The 27,972-nt window shown below is 34.1% G+C and overlaps 2 protein-coding genes across 2 annotated transcripts; one reads left to right on the top strand and one right to left on the bottom strand.

Annotated features, from left to right (window-relative positions):
• Positions 1-131: 131 nt before the first annotated feature.
• Positions 132-4,551, top strand: LOC132741305 (uncharacterized). The gene is made up of 4 exons (XM_060729436.1): positions 132-313; positions 928-1,042; positions 1,929-2,050; positions 4,481-4,551. Exons 1-4 carry the CDS (start codon positions 274-276, stop codon positions 4,519-4,521), a joined length of 318 nt encoding a protein of 105 aa, XP_060585419.1. The 5' UTR covers positions 132-273; the 3' UTR covers positions 4,522-4,551.
• A 2,999-nt stretch (positions 4,552-7,550) lies between these two features.
• On the bottom strand, positions 7,551-27,134 carry LOC132741295 (store-operated calcium entry regulator STIMATE-like). The gene is made up of 7 exons (XM_060729428.1): positions 26,596-27,134; positions 24,591-24,639; positions 23,921-24,016; positions 22,957-23,078; positions 20,866-20,978; positions 19,246-19,329; positions 7,551-16,706 (listed from the first exon to the last, which is right to left on the bottom strand). The coding sequence occupies exons 1-7, from the start codon at positions 26,768-26,770 to the stop codon at positions 16,464-16,466; spliced, it is 882 nt and encodes a 293-aa protein (XP_060585411.1). The 5' UTR covers positions 26,771-27,134; the 3' UTR covers positions 7,551-16,463.
• Positions 27,135-27,972: the final 838 nt, after the last annotated feature.

Raw genomic sequence — 27,972 nt, 5'->3', positions numbered from 1 at the left:
TTTTCTATAAATAAATAAGTAAAAAGTTTAAATAGTAACAAATTTCACTTCTTCTTAGTAATCTTTGAATAAGCTAGGGTTTTCACGATGATTATGAAAATCCACCAAGTAAAAACCGTTTTGTATCCCTTATTTAATCATTCTTCAACCGAAAGTATTATTTCTGGTACAACATCTTAAAGACTTAGTTGAATAATATAAATTTGTAACTGGAAGAAAAATTAATTGCGTTTAGTATATTATTTTTGGAATTTAAATAAAGTTTCCTGGGCGATGTATTTTAATACAGCAATTATTTTTATACTGTCATTAGGTAAGTGGTATATAGCATAAGCCTTTATCCTTTTACGGTTTAAAAAATAAGGGAGGTTATTTTCCCTTTTACCAAAAGAACTTGCTTATGAATGTCATTATTATAAAAGATTTGCCTGAATCATACATGGATAGCATCAGCAATATATGGGACTCAGTGTTAAGCAAATTGACCGGCAATCCAGCGAACCGTGGTTCGAGTCCCGGCTGCGACGCGCCGATCTTTCATGTGATAATTTTGTGTGGGCGTATAGTAAGGCACATTTGTAGACACCAGGGCGTCTAAACCATTAAATTAAATACAAAATTGTAAACCATTTTCCTTTCGCTTTTCCTTTTTATGTTTACACTTTTATACAAATTGTAACGAACCTTCGTCGGAAAGTTCATGTCCCTGCAGACATTCGGATAGGTAAGCAAGTTTGTTATTTTTCCTAATCGAAATCCATATCAAAACTGTAAAACAAATTGTCACAGAATAGTAGTATTTTAAAAACCTAAATCAACAATTCACACGGAGTTCCTCTGTTATTTCATAAAATGCCTTTCTTTTACGGACAAGATCAAAATATAACCCTGTAAATTTCACAAGATTTTCATTTTTGTTATAAACAGGTCATGCACTTGGCGAATACCAATGTAAATACTTGGACCAGTTCGAAAAAACACGAAGTATCGTCTGCGAAACGGGTTGCTGTGGTGACATACATTTGGCTTACTGTTGCCATAGGTAATAATAAAAACTTATTGCTTATTGCAATGGAATTACTTATTTTTATAACGAAATGTCTATTGGCATACACTTGGCTTATTGTTGCCATGAGTAAACTTTATCCTATTGAAATAAATGGGAAAAAATATTATATGGTTGAGACTGCATTATTTTCTTCTTCATTGCTACTTAGACATACCGGTCAAAGGGAGTGGGGAATAAGCGGATACGTATCTTTTTCGGTACCTTAAAATCTACCGGTTAAATCTATAAATACAAAATTAGTGCATTAAATGTGTAAATCTTATAGCCAACACTTTTTAAAAAGTGTATTTTTTTTTATTATATTGCCTGTAAACTTGTCTGTAGGCCTAAATTAGCAGCTTACTTATCTATTCTTTTTTTTTATTTGCAGACACTGTATTTCCTATTATATGTATCTCCAGACTGTTACATTACTAAAAGCTTGATAAGTTTGTTTGTTTGTTTCATTGGATTTTACGTCACACCGACACAGTATAGGTCATATGGCGATGTTCCATCTTTACTGGTTGAGGAAGACCTCGGGAGCCCTTCCGTACATTATTTCAGGCACGAACGGGCACCTGAGTAGAACCACCGACGTTCCGTAAGCTAGCTGATAAGCTTTCTCACATGAAAGAATCCGAAAAGCGTGATAACAAATAAAAAAATCACGGTGGTAAAAGAAAATTAAATCATATTAAATACGCTAAAATTTCAACCCTTACATGATTGGACCGACACAACAAAGACTTTGTTCCAATGCTGTCTGACCAGGTTCTTTACTTTCTGGATATTTCTTCATGATAGTCGGGGAGAAAACCAAATGATTTACCGTTTGATTTACACAGATCAAAGTTGAAAGATCTAGTTATCATTTCAGATATCTGCCTGGAATCATAATTGGCAGCGTTGGCGGTATAATTTTTCTTGCTGTTCTTGTTGTCGTCATACATATCTACTATAGAAGATGCAGACGACAAGGGTATTCCAATATGGTTGAAGGTATGCACATGTAGTAATCTTTTTGTGTTTTGTCAATACATTTAACATGACTCCGTGGTGGGGCAATCAACGCCGCTGTTTTCGAATTGCCCCGCAAGTCTTCACGTAAACTGATTATCAAAAGAGCCGACGATTTTAGATTGGGGGACATTACCGGTGTATAACACTATTGCTAGTTTACAACGTATGGTTTCTCTTCTTTAAGCTCTTGTTGTTTTTAATTAGTTTATGCTGCTGCACATTGTTCATGCTGCTGCACATAGTTCATGATACTGCTAATAGTTCATGTTGCTACTTAAAATTTCATGTTGCTGCTAATAGTTCATGTTGCTGCTGATAATTCATGTTGCTATTTATAGTTCATGCTGCTACTTACAGTTCATGTTGCTGCTAATAGTTCATGCTGTTGTTTATAATGCATGCTGCTACTAATAGTTCATGTTGCTACAAGTAGTTCATGCTGCTGTTAATAGTTCATGTTGTTGCTAATAGTTCATGTTGCTACTAATAGTTCATGTTGCTACTAATAGTTTATGTTGTTGATAATAGTTCATGCTGCTACTAATAGTTCATGTTGCTACTAATAGTTCAACTAATAGTTCATGCTGCTACTAATAGTTCATGTTGCTACTAATAGTTCAACTAATAGTTCATGTTGCTACTAATAGTTCAAGTTGCTACTTATAGTTTATGTTGCTGGTAATAGTTCATGCTGCTGCTTTCAGTTCGTGTTGCTGCTAATAGTACATGTTGTTACTGATAGTTCATGATGCTGCTTATAGTTTATGCTGCTTATAGTTCATGTTGCTACTAACAGATCATGTTGCTACTAATAGTTCATGTTGCTACTAATTGTTAATATTGTTTTAATGATTAGGCTAGACTTACCTTCGTAGAAGTAAGGCGAAGGTTTATCATAATTTCATCCGACACAAAACTCCCTAAGGGCTCACACAGATTAGGAACGCAGCTACCAGCAGCCAAGGTATTCATTTTTTAGAGAAAGTAACATGTATATATTTTGGAGCAATTTTTATCGGGTGGAAGTGGGCGGGCGTGTGAGCCCTTAGGGAGTTTTGTGTCGGATGAAATTATGATCAACCTTCGCCTTAGTTCTAGCTTAATCATTAAATTTCATCCAACACATAAACTCCCTTAAGGGCCCCACAGATTGTTTAGAGCAAATTACTACGAAATATTCCAATTCCACTCAAAATAATTATACAATAATTATTATACTTATATGTACTATGACAAACAAAACCCCAATAAACATTCCAACAACATATTATTATTATTATATTTATTATATATATTTCATCATTTAATAATACTCATTTGTAATTCAAATGTTTTGTTGTAAAATTTTTCAAAAGTACTTGAATTGTTCCAGCCTGCCGCTTTGATAATTTCAGTTAAAGGAACACCTTTGTATAATGCATAAGAAGTACTGGCATGTCTTGTACTATGTGGTTTAAAGTATTCCTGAATTCCGGCTTTAACATTGTAATTTTGATCCATCTGCCGACAGTTTGTTTTGAAACTGAACCATGTGGCTTCACTGTTGATATATAAGTAACTGTTTATCTTTTCGCATGTATATTGTCCTATTTAGATATTATTTCAAAGTTTCAACAATGCACAGTCGAGAGTTATCCGGGAATGCAATTAATATTATTGGTGGTACATGTACACCTGGTCGTGTTTGTTTCAGAACACTAAATGTAATCCGAATAATAATTCTGTCAGATTGCTGCTGCTGATGGTCCATGTTGCTACTAATGAATAGTTTTGTTTTGAATGAATGACTGACATCTTGTATCAGTGCACTATATTGAGTTGGTGTTGTGTAAATGAGCTAGTGTTGTGTTAGTGAGTTGATGTTGTGTTAACTAGTGAGATGATGTGCTAGTAAGCTGGTATTGTGTTAGTGACCTGGTATTGCGTTGGTAAGCTTATGTGTCAGTGAGCTGGTGTGTAAGTGAGCTGGTGCGTTAGTGATCTGTTGTGTAAGTGAGCTGGTGTGTTAGTGACCTGGTATTGCGTTGGTAAGCTTATGTGTCAGTGAGCTAGTGTGTAAGTGAGCTGGTGCGTTAGTGAGCTGGTGTGTAAGTGAGCTGGTGTATTAGTGACCTGTTGTGTAAGTGAGATGTAGTGATAGTGATCTGGTGTATTAGTGAGCTGCTATTCTGTAAGTGGGCTAGTGTAGACTTTGTTTTTAAAGTTACATGTATTGCATTGTTGATATTTAGTTTGTTGAGTTTCAAAATGTGTTATTTCATGTTGCTGATGTTGTTTTAATGAACTTGTATCAGTATATATACAACAGCCATTTTCTAGTTTTCTCCTGACAAAACATTCATGGTTTTCAAAAAAAATAATTTTGTCAATGCAGTAATTGCATAAAATGCCATTTTTTATATTTCTAAGAAACCCGAAACTATGGTGCCATAGAGAGGACCATGTCATAGAGAGGACCGTGTCATAGAGAGGACCGTGTCTAGAGAGACTGTATAAGGGACATGTCATAGCAACAGTGAGGAAATGTGTGGAAACTTCACCTCACAAAGACATAATTCAAGAAGTGAAAACTATAGCGTGACACCAATTATGCAAGATAACAGCCGCGATAACTCAGATTCTATCAAGGGGAATACTAGAACCCGTATATTGCGAGTTTCTTTGAAGGAGAGGGAAGGTTTGAATTCTGGAATAATGAGTATTTGTGTATGCATGCAAACTCCTGCACATGCGCAAGATGAACGAAATCAGACGCTGATAGACACTTTCCGGTGATTCACTAATCACTAATCACTAATGTCAGGGACCTTGGTCCAAAAAGTTCATCAAAAGATTTTGGAGAAACGAGCGATCAAACTTTCCCCCCACAGAAATTTGCAGTCAGCGTTCCCACTGAACTACAGTATAGGGTTTGCTCCATAAATCTCGTTTTGAAGTAGGCCTTAAGGAACAATGTACAGTAAAAATCATAGAGTTAAATTAATTGAAATCATTAATACATCTTAGCAAAGACTGAAATGATATTGTAAGTCAGTTTGAAAAGAACAAAAAGATTTGTTGTATTTTTTAATTTTTTTTATTCAAATTATTCAGGAAAAAAACTAATTTTACATGTTTGAATAAAAATATCAACATTTAAAAATTAAAGATGTAACAACTTTTATCAGCATGGAGATAATACTGCAGTTTTCATGTTACAAGTTTTTGGCTTATGAATTCTACAATATATAAATTGACCAAACACCAGTATATCAGTTATAACAATGCACCAGTCAATGGTTACACAAGCCCCCCAACAACCATGTAGCGGTTTTTACCTTTCGTCTGTCAAAGTACTGCCAAGGTAAATGCTTACATTATGTTTTGGCGCGAAAATAGCCAGAGATATGTCAAACTTTAAGGGCCTATGCTTTAGCGGAGATTTCCAAAAAGGTCCCCGTTCTGAAAACCCGTTCTTCAAAGGAATTGGTTGGGGGGTGGGGGGGATGGGGGGGTTGACTTGTGTTGCAAAATGGCTGGTGCATATGTAAATAACAATTTATTACCAGTCTTTCATTCAAATAAATAACCTTGCAGCCTAAGAGACCTTATATCATATCTTGAGCTTCAAATATATGGCTAGAAAATAATTGAGCCACGTCACAACAAAACCAACATAGTGCGTTTGCGACCAGCATGGATCCAGACCAGCCTGCGCATCCTCGTAATCTGATCAGGATCCATGCTGTTCGCTTACAAACCCTATAACAAGTAGAGAAACTGATAGCAACAGCATGGATCCTGATCAGACTGCGCGGATGCGCAGGCTGATCTGGATCCATACTGGTCGCAAACCCATTATGTTGGTTTTGTCGTGACGCGGTTCATATAAAGATTACCCACAAAGATTAATATTAATTCCAAATAGCAAAAACTGTAGATAAAATGTCACAAAAGAAATTGGTCATAGAACATTTTACAAGAATACACAGAAAAGTCAAGCAATCAAAAATGTATACTTTGTGGTTACTGTAAAATACAAACTTTTAAACAACCATATTTGGATAATTTTATGCTGTAATTGTCATATTTATTGTATTTTTCAGTTTTTTACTTAAAAACGCTTACACACACCTGTCAGAATGATTGTTGTTGTTGTTGAGAATATTGTTATATCAAATAGTCTAAATAAATGTATGAAAATTATACACTGATCTTTGTTATCAAGTAAATGCACTGTACAATAAAATCATTCATTTTGACCACAGACACTTGGGGTGTGGAGCTCAAAACGCCTTTAAAATCCAAATAAAATGCATATTTGTCAATCCCAGCACATGTACTGATCTTATATATAAAAAAACTTGATCATATATAATAAAAAAACTTAATATAAGCCGTTTTGAAAAAATTTCATATTTCAACATCTATAAGTATTATTATAGACGTTGAAATATGAAATTTTTTCAAAACGGCTTATATTAAGTTTTTTTGATATATATGATCAGTACATGTGCTGGGATTGACAAATCTGCATTTTATTAGGATTTTAAAGGCGTTTTGAGCTCCACACCCCAAGTGTCTGTGATTTTGACATGTTCTGGTTTAATAAGAATTGATATATTACATATAATTAAAAAGAAGCTGTTTACAAGTGAGCATCAGTATATAAATGTCAAATCAGATATTCAATAAAAATCAGTAATAAAAAAAAGCAAAAAAGTCCAGGACATTCACAAAGTGATGAAACAATTTTTTTTATTTTATTTGTTTTTAAAAAGAAAGAAAACCTGAGCAAGAACATCAATATTATTCAAATCACTCTTGGCCGCCACTCATGAAATATTTATTTTCACACCACTCGCTGAAAATACATCCTGTTATTTAAAGAAAAAACTAATGTTAAATAAGAAACTAATGAGTACTGGTATCATATGAGGAAATAACCAGTACTGGTATCCAATGAGGAAATAACCAGTACTGGTATCCAATGAGGAAATAACCAGTACTCGTAATATATGAGGAACTAACCAGAACTTGTATTATATGAGGAACTAACCAGTACTTGTATTATATGAGGAACTAACCAGTACTTGTATCATATCAGGTACTAACATGTACTGGTATCCAATGAGGAACTAACCAGTACTGGTATCCAATGAGGAACTAACCAGTACTGGTATCCAATGAGGAACTAACCAGTACTCATATTATATGAGGAACTAACCAGTACTGGTATCCAATGAGAAACTAACCAGTACTCATATTATATGAGGAACTAACATGTACTGGTATCATATGAGGAACTAACCAGTACTGGTGTTATATGAGGAACTAACCAGTACTGGTGTTACATGAGGAACTAACCAGTACTGGAATCATATGAGGAAGCATGATCATGACCTTAGTAGGGCTCAAACTCCTGTCTCCTTGGTTTAAAGGTAACAGCAAATACCTTCACCACTAGGCCACCATTCCGTTTTTAAAGATTCATTAACCAATAGCTCATATAGTGAAACATTGTGTTAGCTAAAAAGTCAAGCCAAAAATGGCAGAAATGTTGTACTAGCTAAAAAGTTTTGCCAAAAAATGTGTGAAAAGTTACACTAGCTCAAAAGTCAAGCCAAAAAAAGGCTGAAACATTGTACTAGCTAAAAAGTGAGGCCAAAAATGGTTAGCTAAAAAGTCAAACTAAAATTGGCTGAAACTTTGTCCCAGCTCAATAGTCTAGCCAAAAAAGGCTCAAATATATTACTACATGTAGCTAAATTTGTTACCAATTCCATTAATAGTTCCATATTTGTTACCAGTTTTAATTTCTACAATATTTAGCAGAAATTGGATTTTTTAAGTATCACATTAAAACAAATTAAGAAAAAAATTATCAACTAAATATCATTAGCTTCATTCCTAAATTTATATACCCTGTGTAAGTTTCGTTTATATATTTAAAAAAATCCTTCTAAGCATAAAAAGCATGAAAGATAAAGTTGTAAGCTGTTTATACTTGTATATACAAGATTCTGGTTAAAGACAACTAACAAAGACTACAGGATTCACAGACAGCTCTTCCATTTAGGCAGACAACAAAAGCTAAAATGCATTTGGCAAACAAATATGTTCCCCATTGGCAACAAAGGTTAAAATGAGACAAGATCATGGTGATCCAGAAACTGTTTATTGGGTGATTGGTGTCATATGAGCTTTTTGTACTGATTTAATTCAGGAAATGTCAGTGGCATGTGCAGAAGGTGAAAAAAGACTATTTTCTTCCTAAATTCCAATAAAAATACATGTACTCCAATAGCATATTTACAACCAATCACATTCTCCATGAGCCGTTTTCTTGAGGTTATTATATTCATAAAGTGTTGAAGCTATTTGTTGAAGGTAAAAAAAAAGTATGAACCCCCCCCCCCCCCAATAATAAAAAAATAAATTATTTTCTAAATTCCAACTAGAAAAAGGGAGAATACTCCAGGAGCATAATAACAACCAATCAAATTCACTATGAACCTTCTTGACCTTTTGTACAGGTCACAGAATTCAATAAGTGTCAGTGCTTATAATATAGTAAGTAAGTGAAAAACATCAAATTAAAAAAAAAGTACAACATTTTTTCTACTTTCCAATCACAGAAGGTAGTATACTCTGGGGGTGGGAGGCATAATAGCCTGTCAAGACTCTCTCAAGGTTATCTTTCTTGTCACTCTGACCAGAGATGTAGATAACAGAGATAAGCAGCTCCTATTTTACTTCTCATGTCAACCAAAAAGTGAAAAATTAGGCATTTTGTAGCAATTAAAACTATCTCTGTTATCGCTGTCTCTACTCTGACCAACCAATAGCACTGACATGAAGATTAAATGATTGAACACAGTTATAGCTAGATTACATGAGCCGTGCCATGACAAAACCAACATATTGCATTTGTGACCAGCATGGATCCCAACCAGACTGTGCATCCGCGCAGTCTGATCAGGATCCATGCTGTTGTTCGCTTACAAACCCTATTTACAAGTAGAGAAACTGATAGAGAACAGCATGGATCCTGATCAGACTGCACAGATGCGCAGGCTGGTCTGGATCCATGCTGGTCGCAAACGCATTATGTTGGTTTTGTTGTGACGCGGCTCAAATGGCTATGTAATGGCGTCATATGACTACAGTTTAACAACTATTAATAAAATAATTGCTTACAATCTTAGATAGTACAAACATGTTTTAAAGTGAAAACAATATAATTTCTTTACAGGGTATAACACACAAAAATAAACCACTGATGGACGGACCAAAAAAACACCATTCACATCTCAGGTAATAATAGTTAGCATTTTCTCATGACATTTATACAGTGGTGTAGTTTTGTATAAGCTATAAGTCTGTATAAGCTGTGTAGGCACCACTTCTTTTCAGCAAAGTGAAAACTCTAATCCCCTGAACATTTTTATTGTACTAAATATATGCATACCCCAAACAAAACCTCAAAAAATCAAGAGCAAAACTATTTTTCTTGAGATGCATTCCCTTACACTTCCTAGATGTTTGCTTACACTTACATTTAGACCAAATTTATAATGCCCTTTGTTAAACATGCTGTTAACATTTTATCATGAAATCTCGCTGGTCAGAAATACAAAATATAAATTATTTAATACTTTCTTAAGACCTACTTTAAACATAAGTGACTTGTATGTAGCACACAGACTATTAAAATGTGTATCTACTGTTTACCAAGTTTGTCTCCGTCCAAAAAAAAAACGAAGTTCTGTATTTTAAGTGTCTGACCTCAAAATTAGAGGGTACATGTATGTGTATAGAAAAAATAATTTCACAACATAATTTATATATATATGCAGAAAGTAACCTTGTCAAAACGTAACAAATCAAGAGCTGTTGCTAGTACTACTCTCAGTATGTAAAACAAGAGCCTGGATATTGCAGAATTTTCTTAGTTCAAAAAGGGCTATAATTCTGTCAAAATAAATGTCAGAGTTACGGGCCATGGCCTCCTACCATGCTCTCATATAAGTGCGTGAAGTTTAAACTCATTCCCTTTCTTAAGTTTTAGAGATACCAACTTGCATGTAAAATTAAACCAAAGTTGTTGCTGACGCCTGAGTGAGTACAACAGCTCTCCATATTCTTTGAAAAGTCAAGCTAATAACAACTAGAAGAGATTCTATGTATGTTTGAAATGAAAGGTGATAGAGTGATGTCAAGGGTAAATCACAAAACAATTAAAATGTGCCCTCACGCTTTTGATGATCAATGACTGATTAAAATAAATAACTGTGTAAAAAATACACGGTTTGTGAATGTATATACAAGGTAGATGTGTAACGGATTTCTAAAAATAGATTTCTCTCCACTTTACTTGCTGCAATTTTCTATATACACCTGACTTATTGAAACAAAGTTACAGCTTCTCAAACAATACTAACGATGCTAATTTTCTAAAAACAGACCTGTCCGTTAAATTGGACCCATCCATTGTAAATGTGTGGGGAATTTATACTCAAAATGGCTAAATTTTCGATCAAATGGCTAAATTTTAAATCAAAATGGCTAATTTTTTTATCAAAATGGCTAAATTTTAATCAAATGGCTAAATTTTTAAACAAAAATGGCTATTTTTTTATCAAAATGGCTAAAATTAGGCAGCCAAGAGTATGGAACCTGGTTCAATGTTAAAAAAAAACTTATGACAAAATCAAGAGGTTATCAGGGATAACAACTTCATTGTAAATAACTGTCATGGATAGTAGATTTGTGTAGATATCATGTATATAATAAATAAACAACATGGCACAGATCAAATGAACACACTCAAAAGACTTGAACAATTAAAACTTCTAGTAAATCCTTTCCTAAACATGTATATAACACATTTTACTAGTAGGAAATACATGTAAAGACATTCTACCAAACAAGAACATTTCAAACAGGATTGCTATGTTTAAGAAATTTTCACGATTTATTACAGTCACGTTCTCAGATTTTAGACATGTTCCAAAATAATTTCAAAATTTGATTTCCATTCCTCAATGCAGATTTCCTTTCCTCAATGCATGCAATTTTGACTGCTGTTAAAGTTTAATAGGTTTATCATAAGAATGTCTTAACCTTGAACTTCTATTGACTCCCGAGTGAATTTTACGAGGTTTGAGATCTCACGAGGCGTAGAAGTGCGGAGTGCGATCCTTTCTTGTAAAATCCAAAAGAGCTACATACATGTAAAAGATCAAGACACTCTTATAGTTACCTACTTAAAATATAGCTTGTCAAATTGAAATCACATTACGGAATTCAAGAAAAATGTAATCGGTGCAAAGCCAGCTGAATGTCATTCCATATCGAACTCGAGTGTGATACAGAATTTTCCCTGTTTGGTTGTTTTTGTGCACCTGATACATGCATTTAATGTAGAAATGTGTAAAAAAATATGTATACTTATACAATAAGCTTTGTTATTGAAATGTATATAATGTACATGATAAAACTTTACTGTCACAGTATAGCTTTCATATTTAGAAGAATGGACACAAAACTTAAGCAACAGCACCATTTTAATTTTACTGACTTATCAACACATATAAAACAAAAACTGTCAGTAACTAGAACTGCCACTATCATGGCGTGAATACCCCCGCATACCACTTTGTCAGAATCAACAGTGGCCATTTAGAGCTCAAGGACAACCGCCCTGCCAAATCTGAGGTTACTAAGCCAGTGCATTGCTAAGTTATGTATTCTACATGCTTCAAATGTGAAAATGGCAAAATCAATACACTGCGGACAGGCATTCTTTAGCAATTAAGAAGAAAAGCTTTTTTTGTCAAGGTCCCTGTGACCTTTGACCCAGTGACCTCAAAATCAATAGGGGTCACCTTATGGTCATGATCAACATCCATGCCAAATATGAAGACTGTGGGTCAAAGGCATCTTAAGTTAATGGGTGGACAAACTTTCTTAGTCAAGGCCCCTGTGACCTTGACCTTTGACCCAGTGTCCTAAAAATCAATAGGGGTCACCTATTAATCATGACTAACCTCCATGCCAAATATGAAGACTGTTAGTCAAAGGAATCTTAAGTTATTGGGCAGACAAACTTTTTGAAGTCAAAGTCCCTGTGACCTTGACTTTTGATCCAGTGACCTCAAAATCAAAAGGGGTCATCTACAAATCATGACTAACCTCCACTCCAAATATGAAGACTATGGGTCAAAGGAATCTAAAGTTATTGGGCAGACAAACTTTTTATAGTCAAGGCCCCTGTGACCTTGACCTTTGACCTGGTGACCTCAAAGTCAATAGGGGTCATCTACTAATCATGACTAACCTCCATGCCAAATATGAAGACTGTGGGTCAAAGGAATCTAAAGTTATTGGGTGGACAAGCTTTTTGAAGTCAAGGCCCCTGTGACCTTGACCTTTGACCTGGTGACCTCAAAATCAATAGGGGTCATCTACTAATCATGACTAATCTCCATGCCAAATATGAAGACTGTGGGTCAAAGGAATCTTAAGTTATTGGGCGGACAAGCTTTTTGAATTCAAGGCCCCTGTGACCTTGACCTTTGACCTGGTGACCTCAAAGTCAATAGGGGTCATTTACTTATCATGACTAACCTCTATGCCAAATATGAAGACTGTGGGTCAAAGGAATATTAAGTTATTTGGCGGACAAGCTTTTTGAAGTCAATGCCCCTGTGACCTTGACCTTTGACCTGGTGACCTCAAAATCAAAAGGGGTCATCTACTAATCATGACTAACCTCAATGCCAAATATGAAGACTATGGGTCAAAGCAATCTTAAGTTATTGGGCGGACAAGCTTTTTGAAGTCAAGGCCCCTGTGACCTTGACCTTTGACCTGGTGACCTCAAAGTCAATAGGGGTCATCTAATAATCATGACTAACCTCCATGCCAAATATGAAGACTGTAGGTCAAAGCAATCTTAAGTTATTGGGCTGACAAGCTTTTTGAAGTCAAGGCCCCTGTGACCTTGACCTTTGACCTGGTGACCTCAAAATCAATAGGGGTCATCTAATAATCATGACTAACCTCCATGCCTAATATGAAGACTGTGAGTCAAAGGAATCTTAAGTTATTGGGCGGACAAGCTTTTTGAAGTCAAGGCCCCTGTGACCTTGACCTTTGACCTGGTGACCTCAAAATCAATAGGGGTCATCTACTAATCATGACTAACCTCCATGCCAAATATGAAGACTGTAGGTCAAAGGAATCTTAAGTTATTGGGCGGACAAGCTTTTTGAAGTCAAGGCCCCTGTGACCTTGACCTTTGACCTGGTGACCTCAAAATCAATAGGGGTCATCTACTAATCATGACTAACCTCCATGCCAAATATGAAGACTAAGGGTCAAAGGAATCTTAAGTTATTGGGCGGACAAGAAAAAACCGACGGACGGCCGGACGGACAAGCTGATTCCAGTATACCCCCCTTACAACTTTGTTGTGCGGGGGTATAAAAAAGAGTAGTGTGTTCAGCTTTTTTTTGGCTTTCGACAGAGGAACAAGTAAAAAGTCTTTGAAAACCTTTAAGTCAAAAAGGGAGCAAAATCATGTCATAATGTATAAGTACAAAAAATTGTAGTTTACATACTCTTGCCTAGAAACACCTCACAGAATTTAAGTTAAAAAGGTGTGCAAGTTTGTCAAAAAGAAATAAGATGCTTAAATTGTACAACTTATACACTTTATAAGCATTAACCAACCTAAGTTTGAAATCAGTACATATATATCTAAAACTTTAAAACTTTTAACTCAAGATTCTAATTACAAAGTTTTCATAGTCACAGGCTTATGTGAAAGAAATCACTGTATTGGAGGTTAAAACAGACCTCAGTAAAAGTTAAACTAACCACATTCAAACAAAGTGTAGTAATACTGCACTATTTTCTTTGGCATGTAATAAAGGGCCTTTTTTCAACCACTGGATAGACATAAAAAAGTAGTCCCATTACATTATAGGGATGATGAATGTTACAGTGTTTTGTTTTAGGCTATTGTTAACATGATCCGATATAATAAAAAGTTCTGTTATAACAAATAAAATATCACAATTTGACTAAAGTATGACAAAAATAGTTTCGAGTAAATCTGGCAACAGCCACGTAACTATGGTACCTGCCTGTTTGAACACACTTTTGTGTTGTAATTTCAAATTGAAAGCCAAGATCTAAAGCACTAAACTGAATTTCAACTCTCAGATTTCAAAAAACCACACCACTCAATCACTTACAGTGCAAGTATTACATGTATTTTTTTTTTTATCTGATTGAGGTGATGTCCATCACAAGAACAACGACAAATGAAAAACCATTTCTGGCCTTGACAAATATTTTAAAAATATTTCTAAGTACATGTATGTTTGCTTGTTTGTTTTGCTTAAATTTTGGTCACATAGACACTGTATAGTTCATACGGCAATTTTTCAGCTTTACTCGTGGGAGGGGCTCAGGACTCCTTCTTACATTATTTCAAGCATGAATGAGCACTTGAGTAGAACCATCAATGACCTTCATGGATGCTCCGATATAAGTGTATTTCTGAAAAATATATTTGCTTTTTTCTCTATCAAAATTTAATTGTAAAGCTTTAAAAACCTAATATATTGAAATCATGCAGAAATACAAAAATAGAAATGAGCTTTGTATAATCATGTATGAAATTAACAAGAAAATTTTCACATTAATCCAGCTACTGTCTATATTATCAGCCCAATAAAGCCTTGCTGGATAAACATATCTATCTCCACTCATTACGTCATATGATGGCGTCACATGGTTAGCAGCCAAACAAAACTACGCTGTTTTATCGGGGAAAAGTAAGAATGAAACAATTTAAATAATCTAAAAACATGATTAAAGTAGACAAAAGCAGGATAAATCAAATCGCTAAAGCTCGCCAAGATACACTTTCTCGCTCACCTGATAAACCTTCTCCTACCCAAACATCAACCAGGTATTCTCTATTTACACCATATACCTTGCGCTGGATTTTAGAGCCAGTAACAGATTAATAAACAATTCAAAATGGCAGTGAATACTTATATTTGAGAAAAAAAGTATAATTTTAAATTTAAATGTGTATTGTATACAGACATGAATGGGACCTCAACCTTTTGCACTGAAATCATAGCAGTCATAATTTCAAAAATACAATTTTGACAACAAAACTAACTTAATCTCAATTGGTCAAGAAACCTTCAAAATCATCTATTCTACACATATTTCTGATATAGATCAGGCAGCATGCTGATTGGGTTGGGTTTTACATCACACAAAAATATTATATAGGTCATAAGGTGACTTTTCAGCTTTATTTTTGGAGGAAGTCCTTATGTGCCCTTCTGTGCATTATTTCAGGCACAAATGAGCACCTGAGTAGAAGCTCTGACTTGATAGCTTTCTCACATAATAGACTTCAAAGTCCATGTTAGGATTCAAACCCACAGTAGTGAGGTGACAGTAGTGAGGGGCATGTGGTATACAGGTAATAATTTAAATCACTCGCCCATAGATGCTCCCCTATCCACCTCCCCTTCAAATAAATCATGTTCTTCTGGCAACTGCTCAAGTCCAGTTAACTTGTTTCCTTGCAATCAAATGCATACATGTACTTAAGATAGGAACAGGTGAAAATAGTATTGGCCATTTTATCATCAAATATACTGACAAAAAAAAGTACAACAAAGAAGCATCCTAGACTAGGACTTGACTATCATGTATGCAATTGTTGGGATTACAGACCCAACACTTGACCTACTTAGTGATTTTTGTGGTATATCAAAAAAACTTTTTACTAATTCAGAAATAAAAAAGATAATATGAAAATAATTTCTCTTATGCCCTGTATATAAAGACCTTATGTCATATGCTTATGTCTAAAAATAACATAAGTGCTCTTTGTGTTCATAAGTGCATAAGGGCAGCACACACTTGAAACAATACAGAACTTGACCAAAATGATATTTTAGTTTGAAAATTAAAAAGAAAAAAAAATAACAATGAAAAATAAACTTGTTGCTAGCAGCTACACTTGATGTTTTAGCACCTTCTAGAATCTGAAGATATAAAGTTTAAAAGGAAACCTTTCAGGCATATATTTATAAAAAAAACCAGACAAAATCAATACTTCTCATTTCAGTTCATGCCAAACAGTCTCAACTCATATAAATTACGGAATGAGATAAATCTGTTTTGCTTGAAGGTCAACATACAGCACTTTAAACATAACTGTAGCATAAAATCTCACAAAACAAATTAATTATTACCCAGCCTAGAATCTCCTAAATTAAATATTCATTCTTCTGGGCATCACTTTCACTTTTATATTCTAATACAATTACTCTTGGCATACATAACAATTATGCTGACAAACATTCCATCACGTTATTAGAAGTTCCGCAACGTCATTATCATTGTTGTGCCTCTGACGTAGCTCCCCGTCCTCGTCTGTGAGTATGATGTCAGAATCACCGTCATCTGTCCGGTCTATACGATTATACAGTCTTGCTGTGTCTTCACCACGGCTGTATCGTACAGTGTGGTCACTGTCACTCACGTATATAGTTTTAGTGTCCTTCGTTCTCCTCTTCAAGAAATTGTCAACTACCCAAAATATAAATGCCTGAAGTATAAAAACAATTCATAGAAAAAAACCTTGCTCTATGAGTTATTATAACACAATCCGCCTTTTTTCCCCATTGAACATAGAAGAACCGAAATTATGTGTTATTATGCTATCAAATCACTGTTTGACGTTCTATGTTTAGACATGTGATGTAATCATTACACATGTGACGTAACCACTAAAATGTGACGCACTGACAATAAGTACAGAAACAAATCAGGCGCAATTTAGCTTAATACCAGGTACGGCAGCATTTATTTGTTGATATCATGTTAGAATCGAAATAATATATCCAAATCCATAATATTTTTGCTTGATAAAATCACTGTTTGTCGTTCAGATAAGCATCATTATATCACTCGGGCTACGCACTCGTAATAGAATTCCCCGCATCTGAACTCCAAACAGTGATTTTATTGAGCAATAAAATCACAGTTTGGGATATATTATTTCTTAAATATAATATCTTGTCCTGCCTTGTCAGTGCTGTTTGCAAAGTTTACTATACAGTCAATATATATGAGCCGTGACATGACATTACCAACATTGTGGTCAAATTTGACATTTTACTTTTTTCAAAGATTCTCAAAATGCATTTTTTTGTGAATCATTCAAGACACATTTTATCATTTTTGGACAATGAAAAATTGATTTATAACACTATTGAACATTATTGTTAACATAATTTTATTTGGCCTCACATCATTTTATTTGGCCTCATTCAAAAATGCTTTATAATGACAAACTTTGTTCAAGAGTACATTATCAATTGTAAGCCATCTAAAGTAGTGTGATCATATACATGTAAAACATTAACAACGCATGATAAAAATTTTTATTAAGGCATTGAAAACAGACTCACGTAAAGTAAATGATATCAGACATTCAATGGCTACACATACACTACGCTAAACAAACAAAGTTACAGCTTAGAGTTATCATTACGGTGAAATTTTTAATTATTTTAGCTCAGTTATTGTCTTTGAATCAAGAAATATGCTTTAAAGAACAAGATACACAATACATTTTTAGGACATTTACGAAATCATAAAATATTACATAAGCCCCAAAACAGTTTGACAAAGCTTCCTTCACAACGCCATGAGTGATATACTTTAAGTAATATTACTTTTATCTCACAAAATAATTAAAACTCAGACTTTCACTTATTAGCATAAACTATTACAATGACTTGACAGAGTACATCTCAAAAAACAATGCAAAATATTGACAAAATAATATATCACCACATGTCTACTGCATGACTAATGCAGTAGGGGCTATGTTATCTGTTTGATAATTAACATGGATTGTATGCAATGTGTAAATTACTTCTTTTGTACACTTCACAATATTTTACTTAACAATACATTTTCCTTATTTAGATGAAAATAAGTAAGGATCTTGAGGCATGCTGCTTACATTATATTTAATGAAATAATTTCAAGAAAATTTTGTTTTCCCCTTAATTTTATATAAAGCGATTTCAAACACTTCAAGTGTCTTACTTACACATCCACTACACTAAACAATAGCTTCTCAATTATATACTATTGTATTGAGTGTCCGTTATATAAAACAATGATATCCATGTGATGTTTAATGTTCCTTGTTCTTTTTACATTAAAGTGTTTATTCCAGTTTATTTACATGTACATATCAGCCACAACATGTTACAATGGAGAGAAATACTTGGAAAACATCTTGACACTGGAAATAAATTAACAATCGAAAGAATACTTATTATTTTAAGTAAGTAAGCCCTGAAAGTGTTTTCTGTTGCAAGGATAATATGTCAAGTGTAGTTTAAATGGATGAAATTAAATTTGTCAACTCATATTTTCCTTCCTTGGTACTTAAGATCATGATTCAGAGACTGTTTTGTCAGGAGTTCAAGGTTAGAACCAGAACAAGTTTATCAGCGCAGTATGTACTTAATCTTTACGCTGTAAAATTGAGTCATCTCTACCCATATCATTAAACTGCGGAAAACCGTCATCATTGTGGTGAAAAAAATTATATTATTGCAGTAACAATTTGATTTTTGCTTACATACAACTAATGTGCGCATTGATTAAAAACTGCACAGTCCTGGTTGGAGAAACACGCTTCATACAATTGAAAAAAATGGCGTCAACTTTGATGTAACATTTCTACGATTACGTCATCTGACCACTATGTTGGAAATGTCATGTCTTGGCTCATATTTTGAAACTTTCCCTTATTATGATGAATGGTTTGTCCAGACTGAAAGATAGACAAGTCCATTTAAGATTTTTAGTGTGGTAAGGGTATAACATATATATATATTTCTATTTTTGGTCCAGTTTAAGTCAAGTAAACATTGTAAAGGTTACAACATGGTGTCATTCCAGATTTACCCGTGGTGAAACACCTCAAGTACCAATCTTTACATTATTCCAGACATGTGACAACATATGAATACAACCAACCACATTCCGCAAATTAAAATTTTTAACACATTAATACGAGTCAATATCTTATCTACAATGATAAAATTTAATGAATTACTTACGTTCACAACCAAAGGGACAATAAACATCACAATCACTAGCTCCACTTTAGGATCTTTCACTGGGGACATTATTATATGCCGGACCTGTTACAAAATATGCCATAAAAAATCATTTATATACTGTATAAAACCTTTGCAAGGCTAAACTTGTATGATGGGCTCATCTTACTCTGAATTAATGTGAGGACAATTAACTCTAACCTTGCAGGGAACCAAATATGATATGACCTTGCCACCACTAGAGCCAGGCCAGCCTACATATCCATGCGTATATCCTACAGGAACCTTAATTGAATAGCCTTGGCCATTGGTATGTAACAGGCAAGCCAGCAATTTTGTGAGGTGACTGAACTGTGCCCTGGTGAATTCAATGTGGCTTTCTGCCGTGATCCGGAGTGAAAACTACCAACACCACCAACACCACTTTTGTGCTGTCTGACAACACTTTATAGTGTTGGCTGACTGACTTTAAGTTTCATTTTGATATCTTTAATCTAAACAAGGCCATTTAATGAATTCTAAAGGTTAAAGGAACTTCACAGAGGTCCAAAGACCTAAAAATGTAAAATTTGAAAATCTTAAAAAGACCAAGTGGAGCGCTTCAAATAAAAAAATCTGCAAAAAAAAAAATGAAAATTTAACTAAAAATTCATTCAGAAATGGATGCTTGTGTGATCCCTAGCTGAACTGAATTTAAATGAAAAGTGCTGCAACGCATTTCATTTATGGGTAATTTTGCGCATAAAACCGATCATCTTGGAAAAACAGGTTGATGGAATGACCTGAAATTTTGCATGTAAGTTATTTATCCAGACCTACATCAAATTGTACCCAAATTTCCCGAAAATATTTCCAGTCCCTTCATGTCGAAATACCTCAGTGTTGTCCCTTTAAGGTTTAAAATGCTATTGTCTAGCAGGAAGACAAGGGGCAGGACGTAAAGCTATGGCACACTTGGTTCAAGCGAGCAAAATGGTTGCGAACTTGAAAAAATGACAAAATGTCATGAAAATCTTTAACATTCGGCCGTATTTTGTCCAGGTAAGTGGGTTTGTATATTATTCTAAAAGTACTGAATATGCCCATTCATTCAGGCAATGTTTATGACACTCAGACACACTGGATTTTAGGTTTCAGCTTCCTAGCTTCCTTGGCATAAGTTCAGAGTTTGGCCAGACTTCATGGATACATAGGGTAGCCTGACTCTAAACTGGTAAAATCTTTTATCAATGCCAGCACTATCATCTACTCATACTGTCCCAGACATTGAATACATCAATAGTGGTCTTTGAGCTTATTACTATAGCAATTGGCAATTTCTTGTTGGTTAAGTCAGTCCTGTAGAATACCAGTCAAAATATGATTGACTTGTTGATACTGGCAAAAAAACCCAGGCAATGACAAATATTTACAGAGACACCCTTCCTGTAGGACCGAGTAGCTTCTAAATCGAAAGTGCAGGCAACATTTTTCTACTTGTCCTGCATCAAATTCTCTTAAATTCTACTTGTAATAACGAGCAGACAAGTGGAATTTTGGATCTCTGAAAACTAGACCAAAAAATCTGGAGGTGTGCCGCTTGTACAGATGCAAATGTATATGAGAGTATAAAGAACTTACATCAGCCCAGAAATCAAACTGTATGAGGGCGGTCATGAGTATTTTCTCTATAATCATCACCAAGATGTACAACCCACACTGCCCCACCCAGGAACTACATTTTGGTGGACTACCTGTAATAAAACAGCACAAAAACTCTGCATCATACACAAAAATTTTCACCCATGTTCTCTAGTTGCTGAAACCTAAAATTTCTTACATAGGTTTTGTAAGAGATTATATTCAAGTATAATTACATTTAGTTCAGACGATGAAATCAAATTAGAACAATAGCACTTCATGTGATGTTTTCACTTGTTAAGAGCAAGAACTATCTATAACAATTTTTTATCAATATTCCAGTTAAGAAGGGACATAACTCCTATAAATATTGCTTTAATAATAATGCCCCTAGTCTTAAAACTGTGCATTGTCATAACAATTAAGCATTCCAAGTTTTGTGTTGTAATCTTTAATAGCTATGAAATAATTCAACAAAATAAGCAATTTAGTTAAAAGGGGGTATGACGACAAAATTAAAGTTTTTCGAATTATAACCCTTGTCTAACAATCGTAACTTGTTATGATGAACAAGTATCCCAAGTTTCATGTTCAAACCTTTCATAGTTTTAAAACCATTTAACTTAATACGCAATTTTGACAAAAATTGTATGTTAAAAGGGGCATACATATAACTCCAAAAATATAGCTCTCAGATTTATGCCCCTTGTCTAACAACTGCACCTTGTCATGATAAGCAATCATACCAAGTTTCATGTTGGTACCTTTTAAAAAGTTTATGTAATAGTCTACGCATGATGCAGCAAACAACGACGCAGCTGCAGCCATCATAATTGTTTGACTTTTTTCTTTGAAACAGTCATTTTAACAAGAGCTGTCGGTAGGACAGCAACGCTCGACTATTCTTAGTGCTTGATAGTAAAAAAAATGCCTGATACAGTTACCTCCTCCTGTTTACAGGTTGGGGTCATGATGTTGAACAAGTGTGCAAAGTTTCAAAGCCATATGTCAATGGACTTTGAAAATATTTGAACTATTACAAAGACTTTAACGTAAATTCTAAGTCGAAAAAGGGGCATAATTCTGTCAAAATGCTTGATAGAGTTACCTCCTCCTGTCTACAGGTTGGGGTCATGATGGTGAACAAGTGTGCAAAGTTTCAAAGCCATATGTCAATGGACTTTGAAAATATTTGAACTATTACAAAAACTTTAACATAAATTCTCAGTCGAAAAAGGGGCATAATTCTGTCAAAATGCTTGATAGAGTTACCTCCTCCTGTCTACAGGTTGGGGTCATGATGGTGAACAAGTGTGCAAAGTTTCAAAGCCATATGTCAATGGACTTTGAAAATATTTGAACTATTACAAAAAACTTTAACGTAAATTCTAAGTCGAAAAAGGGGCATAATTCTGTCAAAATGCTTGATAGAGTTACCTCCTCCTGTCTACAGGTTGGGGTCATGATGGTGAACAAGTGTGCAAAGTTTCAAAGCCATATGTCAATGGACTTTGAAAATATTTGAACTATTACAAAAACTTTAACATAAGTGGTTACGCCGACGCCGACGCTCGGGTGACTGCAATAGCTCTACTTATTCTTATCGAATAGTCGAGCTAAAAATGTGCATTTAATAACCAGACTTTTTGCAAGAATCAACTATGTCACGGCTAGAACTATTTCAACCAATATTCATTTTTCACTTTCAAATGACCTCCAGTTTTTTCTTATTACAAATTATAGCTCATAAATATCATATCATGGCAGTCATCATGTCATATTGTCATCATGGAGTCAAAATGTCATACTGAACAAATTAATTATATTCAACAGTCAAATGAAATACGTGTGTGAACATATTAAAATGAAGTGCATCACTATATAAAGGGAGGTAATCAAAAGTCAATATGGCTAAAAGTTCAAACCAGTTCTCTCCCCTTTTATGACATTAATGTCACATTACCAGTTTCTTTCACTTGGTCACATGTCACAAAGAGTGAAATTGTTTTTTATAATAGTCATAACATCTATATCTCAGGTATAAGGACTTTATCACATAAGGGACAAGTCAGTTATTATAAAAATATTTACCATATTCGCCAAAATATAATGTCTCCATCTTGTTCCTTCTTACAAAAACTTGTGTCATCTTTAAGCCTATATATATGACAAACAGACCAACTGTTGAATCTAAAATAAAGCTAACGACATACCTGAAAGAAAAGAAGAATACATGTACAATATAAGACTATGATTATTTTTTGTGTGCGGCTAAATGGTTCTACATACATTTGTACCTCTCTAAAGATAAAAAGGTTGGTAGTGGTTTCATTAGATTTGAAAGAAGTTCAGTATTTTTTTTATAAATTGGCAGGCAATCAAGTAACGGCAAGAAATAAATAAAACAGGGCATTACCAAAAGTAGACGGGTGATTTTATCCAGATACAGGCTAAGCCGTTTATAGTGAATGGGAGCATATCTCATTTAAGAAAATATTCTTTGATATAATTATATATGAATTTGAATATAACTATTATATTCATATTAACAAAAAGTCTTTGTTAGCAATAAAAACCTCAACATTTATGAGAAATAAATTGTAAATGGCTGCCGGTTTGTCCCTTGTTAATAAAAACTGTTGAAAGGATGAAAGGTGAATCTACATATCAATTAAAGTCATGATAAATTATTGATAATGAGCCACGCCATCACAAAACCAACATAATGCATTTACAGCCCGCATGGATCCAGACAAGCCTGCGCATTCGTGCAGTCTGATCAGGATCCATGCTGTTCACTATCAGTTTCTCTACTTGTTATAGGGTTTGTAAGGGAACAACATGGATCCTGATCAGACTGTGTGAATGCGCAGGCTTGTCTGGATCCATGCTGGTCGCAGACGCATTATGTTGATTTTGTCATGGCGAGGCTCATATGTATCTACATAATCCTGTAACAAGACTTTCAGTAGTATTACTGTAATCTTGTAAGAATTAGGAATTTTAAGCTGCATTTTATTGGTCATTATCAGTTCAAATCTCTTGACAAACCTACCATGTACATGGATCTCCTTGGAAAGCATCAGCAAGAAAGACATTGGCAAAATGTATGACTGCAGCACCAAATGCTTGTTTCGAGGTATCATAAAACCTGCAATTTGACATAAAATGACACAATATTTATTTATTACATAATATTTATTTATTACTCTATCTGTCTGGTCAGGCCTTTTCAGACCCATTTCCAATGACAAAATATGTTTTTTTCCCCATCTTTATTCTTTACAAAAAATTCCCAATCAAACTGAAATTCCCAATATCCAAACTAACAAATTTGCCGACTTTCATTCTGGCATCTAACAAAAAAGTTGTTTCCTCAAATTTTATCTTCAAAAATTACTAATTATGTTATACCTTGATTGTGTTTGGTACCAAATTTTTTTCCCAATTAAGCAAGTTTTATGATGCAAAAATTTCCCAAACTGGGCTAGGTACTTTTTCCCAAAAGAGCTAGGAAAAGGCTTGCTGGTCATAAATATTGTCACTTCAGGTGGCAAGAGTCAATATTACTTCAAACTTTATTAAATATTTGAATTAAATATAACCAATGAGCTTTCAGTGTTTGAACAATGTGATGTTTTGAACCACTAGAAGCTTTAAGTGATTTAAAAATTTTACTTTTAAAAAATGGTGAAGAACTACAACTATCAATTAACAAACAGTACCATATTTTCCAAGGTCTCCTCTCATATCTTGGCTCACAGTATCTTTTCACTGTAAATAAAAAAGATAAATAATATAATATTATTGTAAAGTTTTACCAGCTTTCAGACAGAATATTCAATCATTTCCCTTTATAACTGCAAATGAAAAATAAATAAGAAATTTAAAAACTACATTGCAAAATAAAAAAATTCTTTGCAAAAAACTTTATTTTTTTTTTTCAACTGGCATATTTTGGTAAATAAAAAGGGTTTTGATTGGTTTTTTTTGGCTTGCAACCCCAGAAATATAGTAAGTAATACAAAAGGAATGGAACTTAGTTACAAAGTGTTAAGTTTGTTTTAATTTCTTAAATATTATGATACATGCTTTCAAAGCATTTGGTGAATGTTATTGACTCCGGATTTCATCTTTGACCCAATGAGCCCTTTGACATTATTTGAAGGCAGATAGAGGGAGGGTTGATATTTCATTTGAAAAAGCAGAGCAAAGTGTCAAAAATTTCCTGTGTTTTGATCAGTTTAATTAATATTGAAGTACATAAAATTATACAGACTTCTTAAAAGTTTGAAAAATTTGCCAGACATTCTGTCTGACAAGCCAAGAAATTTTGCTGCGCCAAACTGTCAGACCAGCAAGCCATGGAATTTCGTCTGACCAACAAAAAATCTGTCAGACCAACACATTCATTTCAAAATCAATATTTTAAGCAACAATTGGTTTTTGTCATATACTGAACTTGCGTCAGACTGACTAGAACAGAATAAACACATTTTTTGCATAAATTCTTAGAAACAGCATTTAAAATTACATGTACATGTTCCTAGTTATATAAATGTAGGGTGATAAATGGTTCTGACAGGTCACAATTGTTTGTAATCAAATTATAGTGCATATTACTGATTTTAGCGCAAAAGGGTCATTCACCCTTCATCAAATGCAACTGCCCTGCATTTTGACGGACAAAATTTTTAAAAATCAAACACAAAACTCAAATTTACTAATTACCAGTCTATATTGGTATAATTCGCTTTATTCAATTACTCATTGTTCAATAAATTATAATGTTTATAATACTTTTATTCTTTTATTATATAATCTTCAATATAGCCAGAATACTTATTCCATTCAAATTCTAACACACTCTCTAAAATATCAACCTCATGGCTAAGTATTAATGCGTATGTATTAAACACTGTCGAATGCTGCTGTCGTTACGGAATCAATTCCTCATACACATTCAGTAAACTAAAAGTTTTATTCTTAGTCATAAGGTCAGTTTCTGGTTTTTTGTTGACAGTATTTCCATTGAAATGGTGTCTGCTGTTTGATTTTTTTACCGAATAACTTTATAGTGAGCTCGAAGAGCTGGCCCGAAGGGCCTGCTCGCAAAGCGAGCTTTACGGTAACGCGAGTACCTGCTAAGTGATGGTTTTGAAAACTTTCGTCCGAAGTACCGAATTGAACACATCGCAACTTTTCGAATCACAAGATAACGATAAAAGCCAATGTACTCTGATTGAAAACGGAAGCTTAGACTGGTGTCCTGCGCACTTATATAGGAACCATAATACTATTAATAGAAAGGGGGAACCAGAATAAACGGAAGCAATGTATAAAATACCGAATGACAATTTTAAAACGGAAAATGTAAAATAAAAATGAACAATTATTTTAACTATCTTACGGTAAAAGAAAATCGAGCTTGCTTTAAGGCTTTGCCTTTTTCATATTAATAATATTAAATATCTAGAGAAACATCATTTGGAGAATCAACTTTTTACTCGCGCAGCCCAAACTTTTACACACACGTCTCAGACGTCTCAAACGTGACGTCTGTAACACTCGTGTGAGGGGTTGGCAGTATTCAGAGCTAGCAATCGCGAGCGGGCAAGTGGAATTGTCGAGGCCTGTATTATTGTACTATACTATTTGAGATATGCATACATTTATATAATGTTATATTATAATATAGCATCTATTACAAACTTTACCAAATCAACTTACATATCAATGAAGTAAAAGCTAACACTGCCAGTAGAAACTGTAGGAAAAGACCAAGTGTATTCATCAAGTAGCCACTATCACAGTGAAACGCATTATCAGTTTGATGGTTACCACTATTCATGCTTTTGTTTAGAGATGAGCTAGGTGTGATGGTCTTCATTACGTCAGAAGCCATTCTGTGACCAATTTAAATGGTTTTGTGCTTTTCAATATTTAAGAAAATATATTTATGCAACTTTATTATTCATTCAAACATTCTGCTTTTGACATAGACTATTTACATGCATTATAATCAGATAATTTTCCCAGGGCCATTCCGTTTTTAATTAACAAATTATCATATGGTGGAGAATTGTTACGAGTCAGGTCTGCTTTAAAAAATATCAGTGTGAGTCTTTAAAAGTTTGATTGCTATCATCACTTTTGGCAGTGAGATTTTAAGATCGAAACTTTTTTCAGCATCAAAAATGAGAATACACGATAGTGACAGCAAACCAGGAAGTGCACATTTTACCGGTGAAGAAGTAAAAAAAAATTTAGACTGGTTGTTAATGAAATATGTATTAAAGAACCAAACGTAGTTTTTATGACGACACTGACGGGTCCATGTGCACATATTTTGCCTTATCATCAACAACATCTTTATCTCCACAAAACACCTAAATTTACAGTAAATCTTATCCGATATGTCTATGATCTGGTTTTTCTATCTTCCTGCTGATAGCTTTCACAGTGTCATTAGATACAAGCTACATATGGCCATGGTCGAATGTACACTTACATGTATATAAATCTTTTTATAGAATTAAATAATTTACACAACCGTTAAAATCCTTCTATCTTGATTATATAAATCTCTTGCACAACATACTTAATTGTAAAGATTATAAACTTTTATTTTTAGCTACCTTAAACTTGTTCGGCTGACTTCAACCACATGTACTGTAGACCTTATGTGATTTGATATTTTTGGTTACTGAAGTGATACATTATATAACGCACTAACAGCCAGTACAATATAGATTCTATGTGAAATCATTTACCATTTTGTAAGTTTAGATGTATAAAGTAACAATCAAGGCATTAAACACGCTATCACAAGATTTGCAGTTAGAGATAAAAATAGGGAATAAAACGTCTTCAATCACTCCCACTTTGGGATTTAATAGTGCACGTACAACTTCGACCCTAAAAGGCGGCACGAAATTTTGGTAATTCGTGCTGTCCACCCTAAGTGACATCTTGGACATAAAGTAGTTATATTAGATCACACATGGATAATAGAAATTAATATCCCATTAGAAAGACCTTCCTGTATCGTATTATACAATAACCAATCTAACTTTATTGAAAAGATTCGCTTAAAGATCCTGTAAC

This window comes from Ruditapes philippinarum, unplaced genomic scaffold (genome assembly GCF_026571515.1).
Source record: "Ruditapes philippinarum isolate M1 unplaced genomic scaffold, ASM2657151v2 ctg1356_1_1_1_1, whole genome shotgun sequence".
Lineage (NCBI taxonomy): Eukaryota > Metazoa > Mollusca > Bivalvia > Venerida > Veneridae > Ruditapes > Ruditapes philippinarum.
Note: the sequence above shows the minus strand (reverse complement) of the source record. Positions and strands in the feature narration are given on the sequence as shown.

Excerpts from the sequence above, each read along its gene's own strand:
- LOC132741305 (XM_060729436.1), top strand. The coding sequence starts at position 274 with ATGTATTTTAATACAGCAATTATTTTTATACTGTCATTAG. Across the intron at positions 314-927 it reads TATTTTTATACTGTCATTAG|GTCATGCACTTGGCGAATAC; the intron begins GTAAGTGGTATA and ends TGTTATAAACAG. Across the intron at positions 1,043-1,928 it reads TTGGCTTACTGTTGCCATAG|ATATCTGCCTGGAATCATAA; the intron begins GTAATAATAAAA and ends TTATCATTTCAG.
- LOC132741295 (XM_060729428.1), bottom strand. The coding sequence starts at position 26,770 with ATGGCTTCTGACGTAATGAAGACCATCACACCTAGCTCATCTCTAAAC. Across the intron at positions 24,640-26,595 it reads AGCTTTTACTTCATTGATAT|TGAAAAGATACTGTGAGCCA; the intron begins GTAAGTTGATTT and ends TTTTATTTACAG. Across the intron at positions 24,017-24,590 it reads AGGAGACCTTGGAAAATATG|GTTTTATGATACCTCGAAAC; the intron begins GTACTGTTTGTT and ends GTCAAATTGCAG.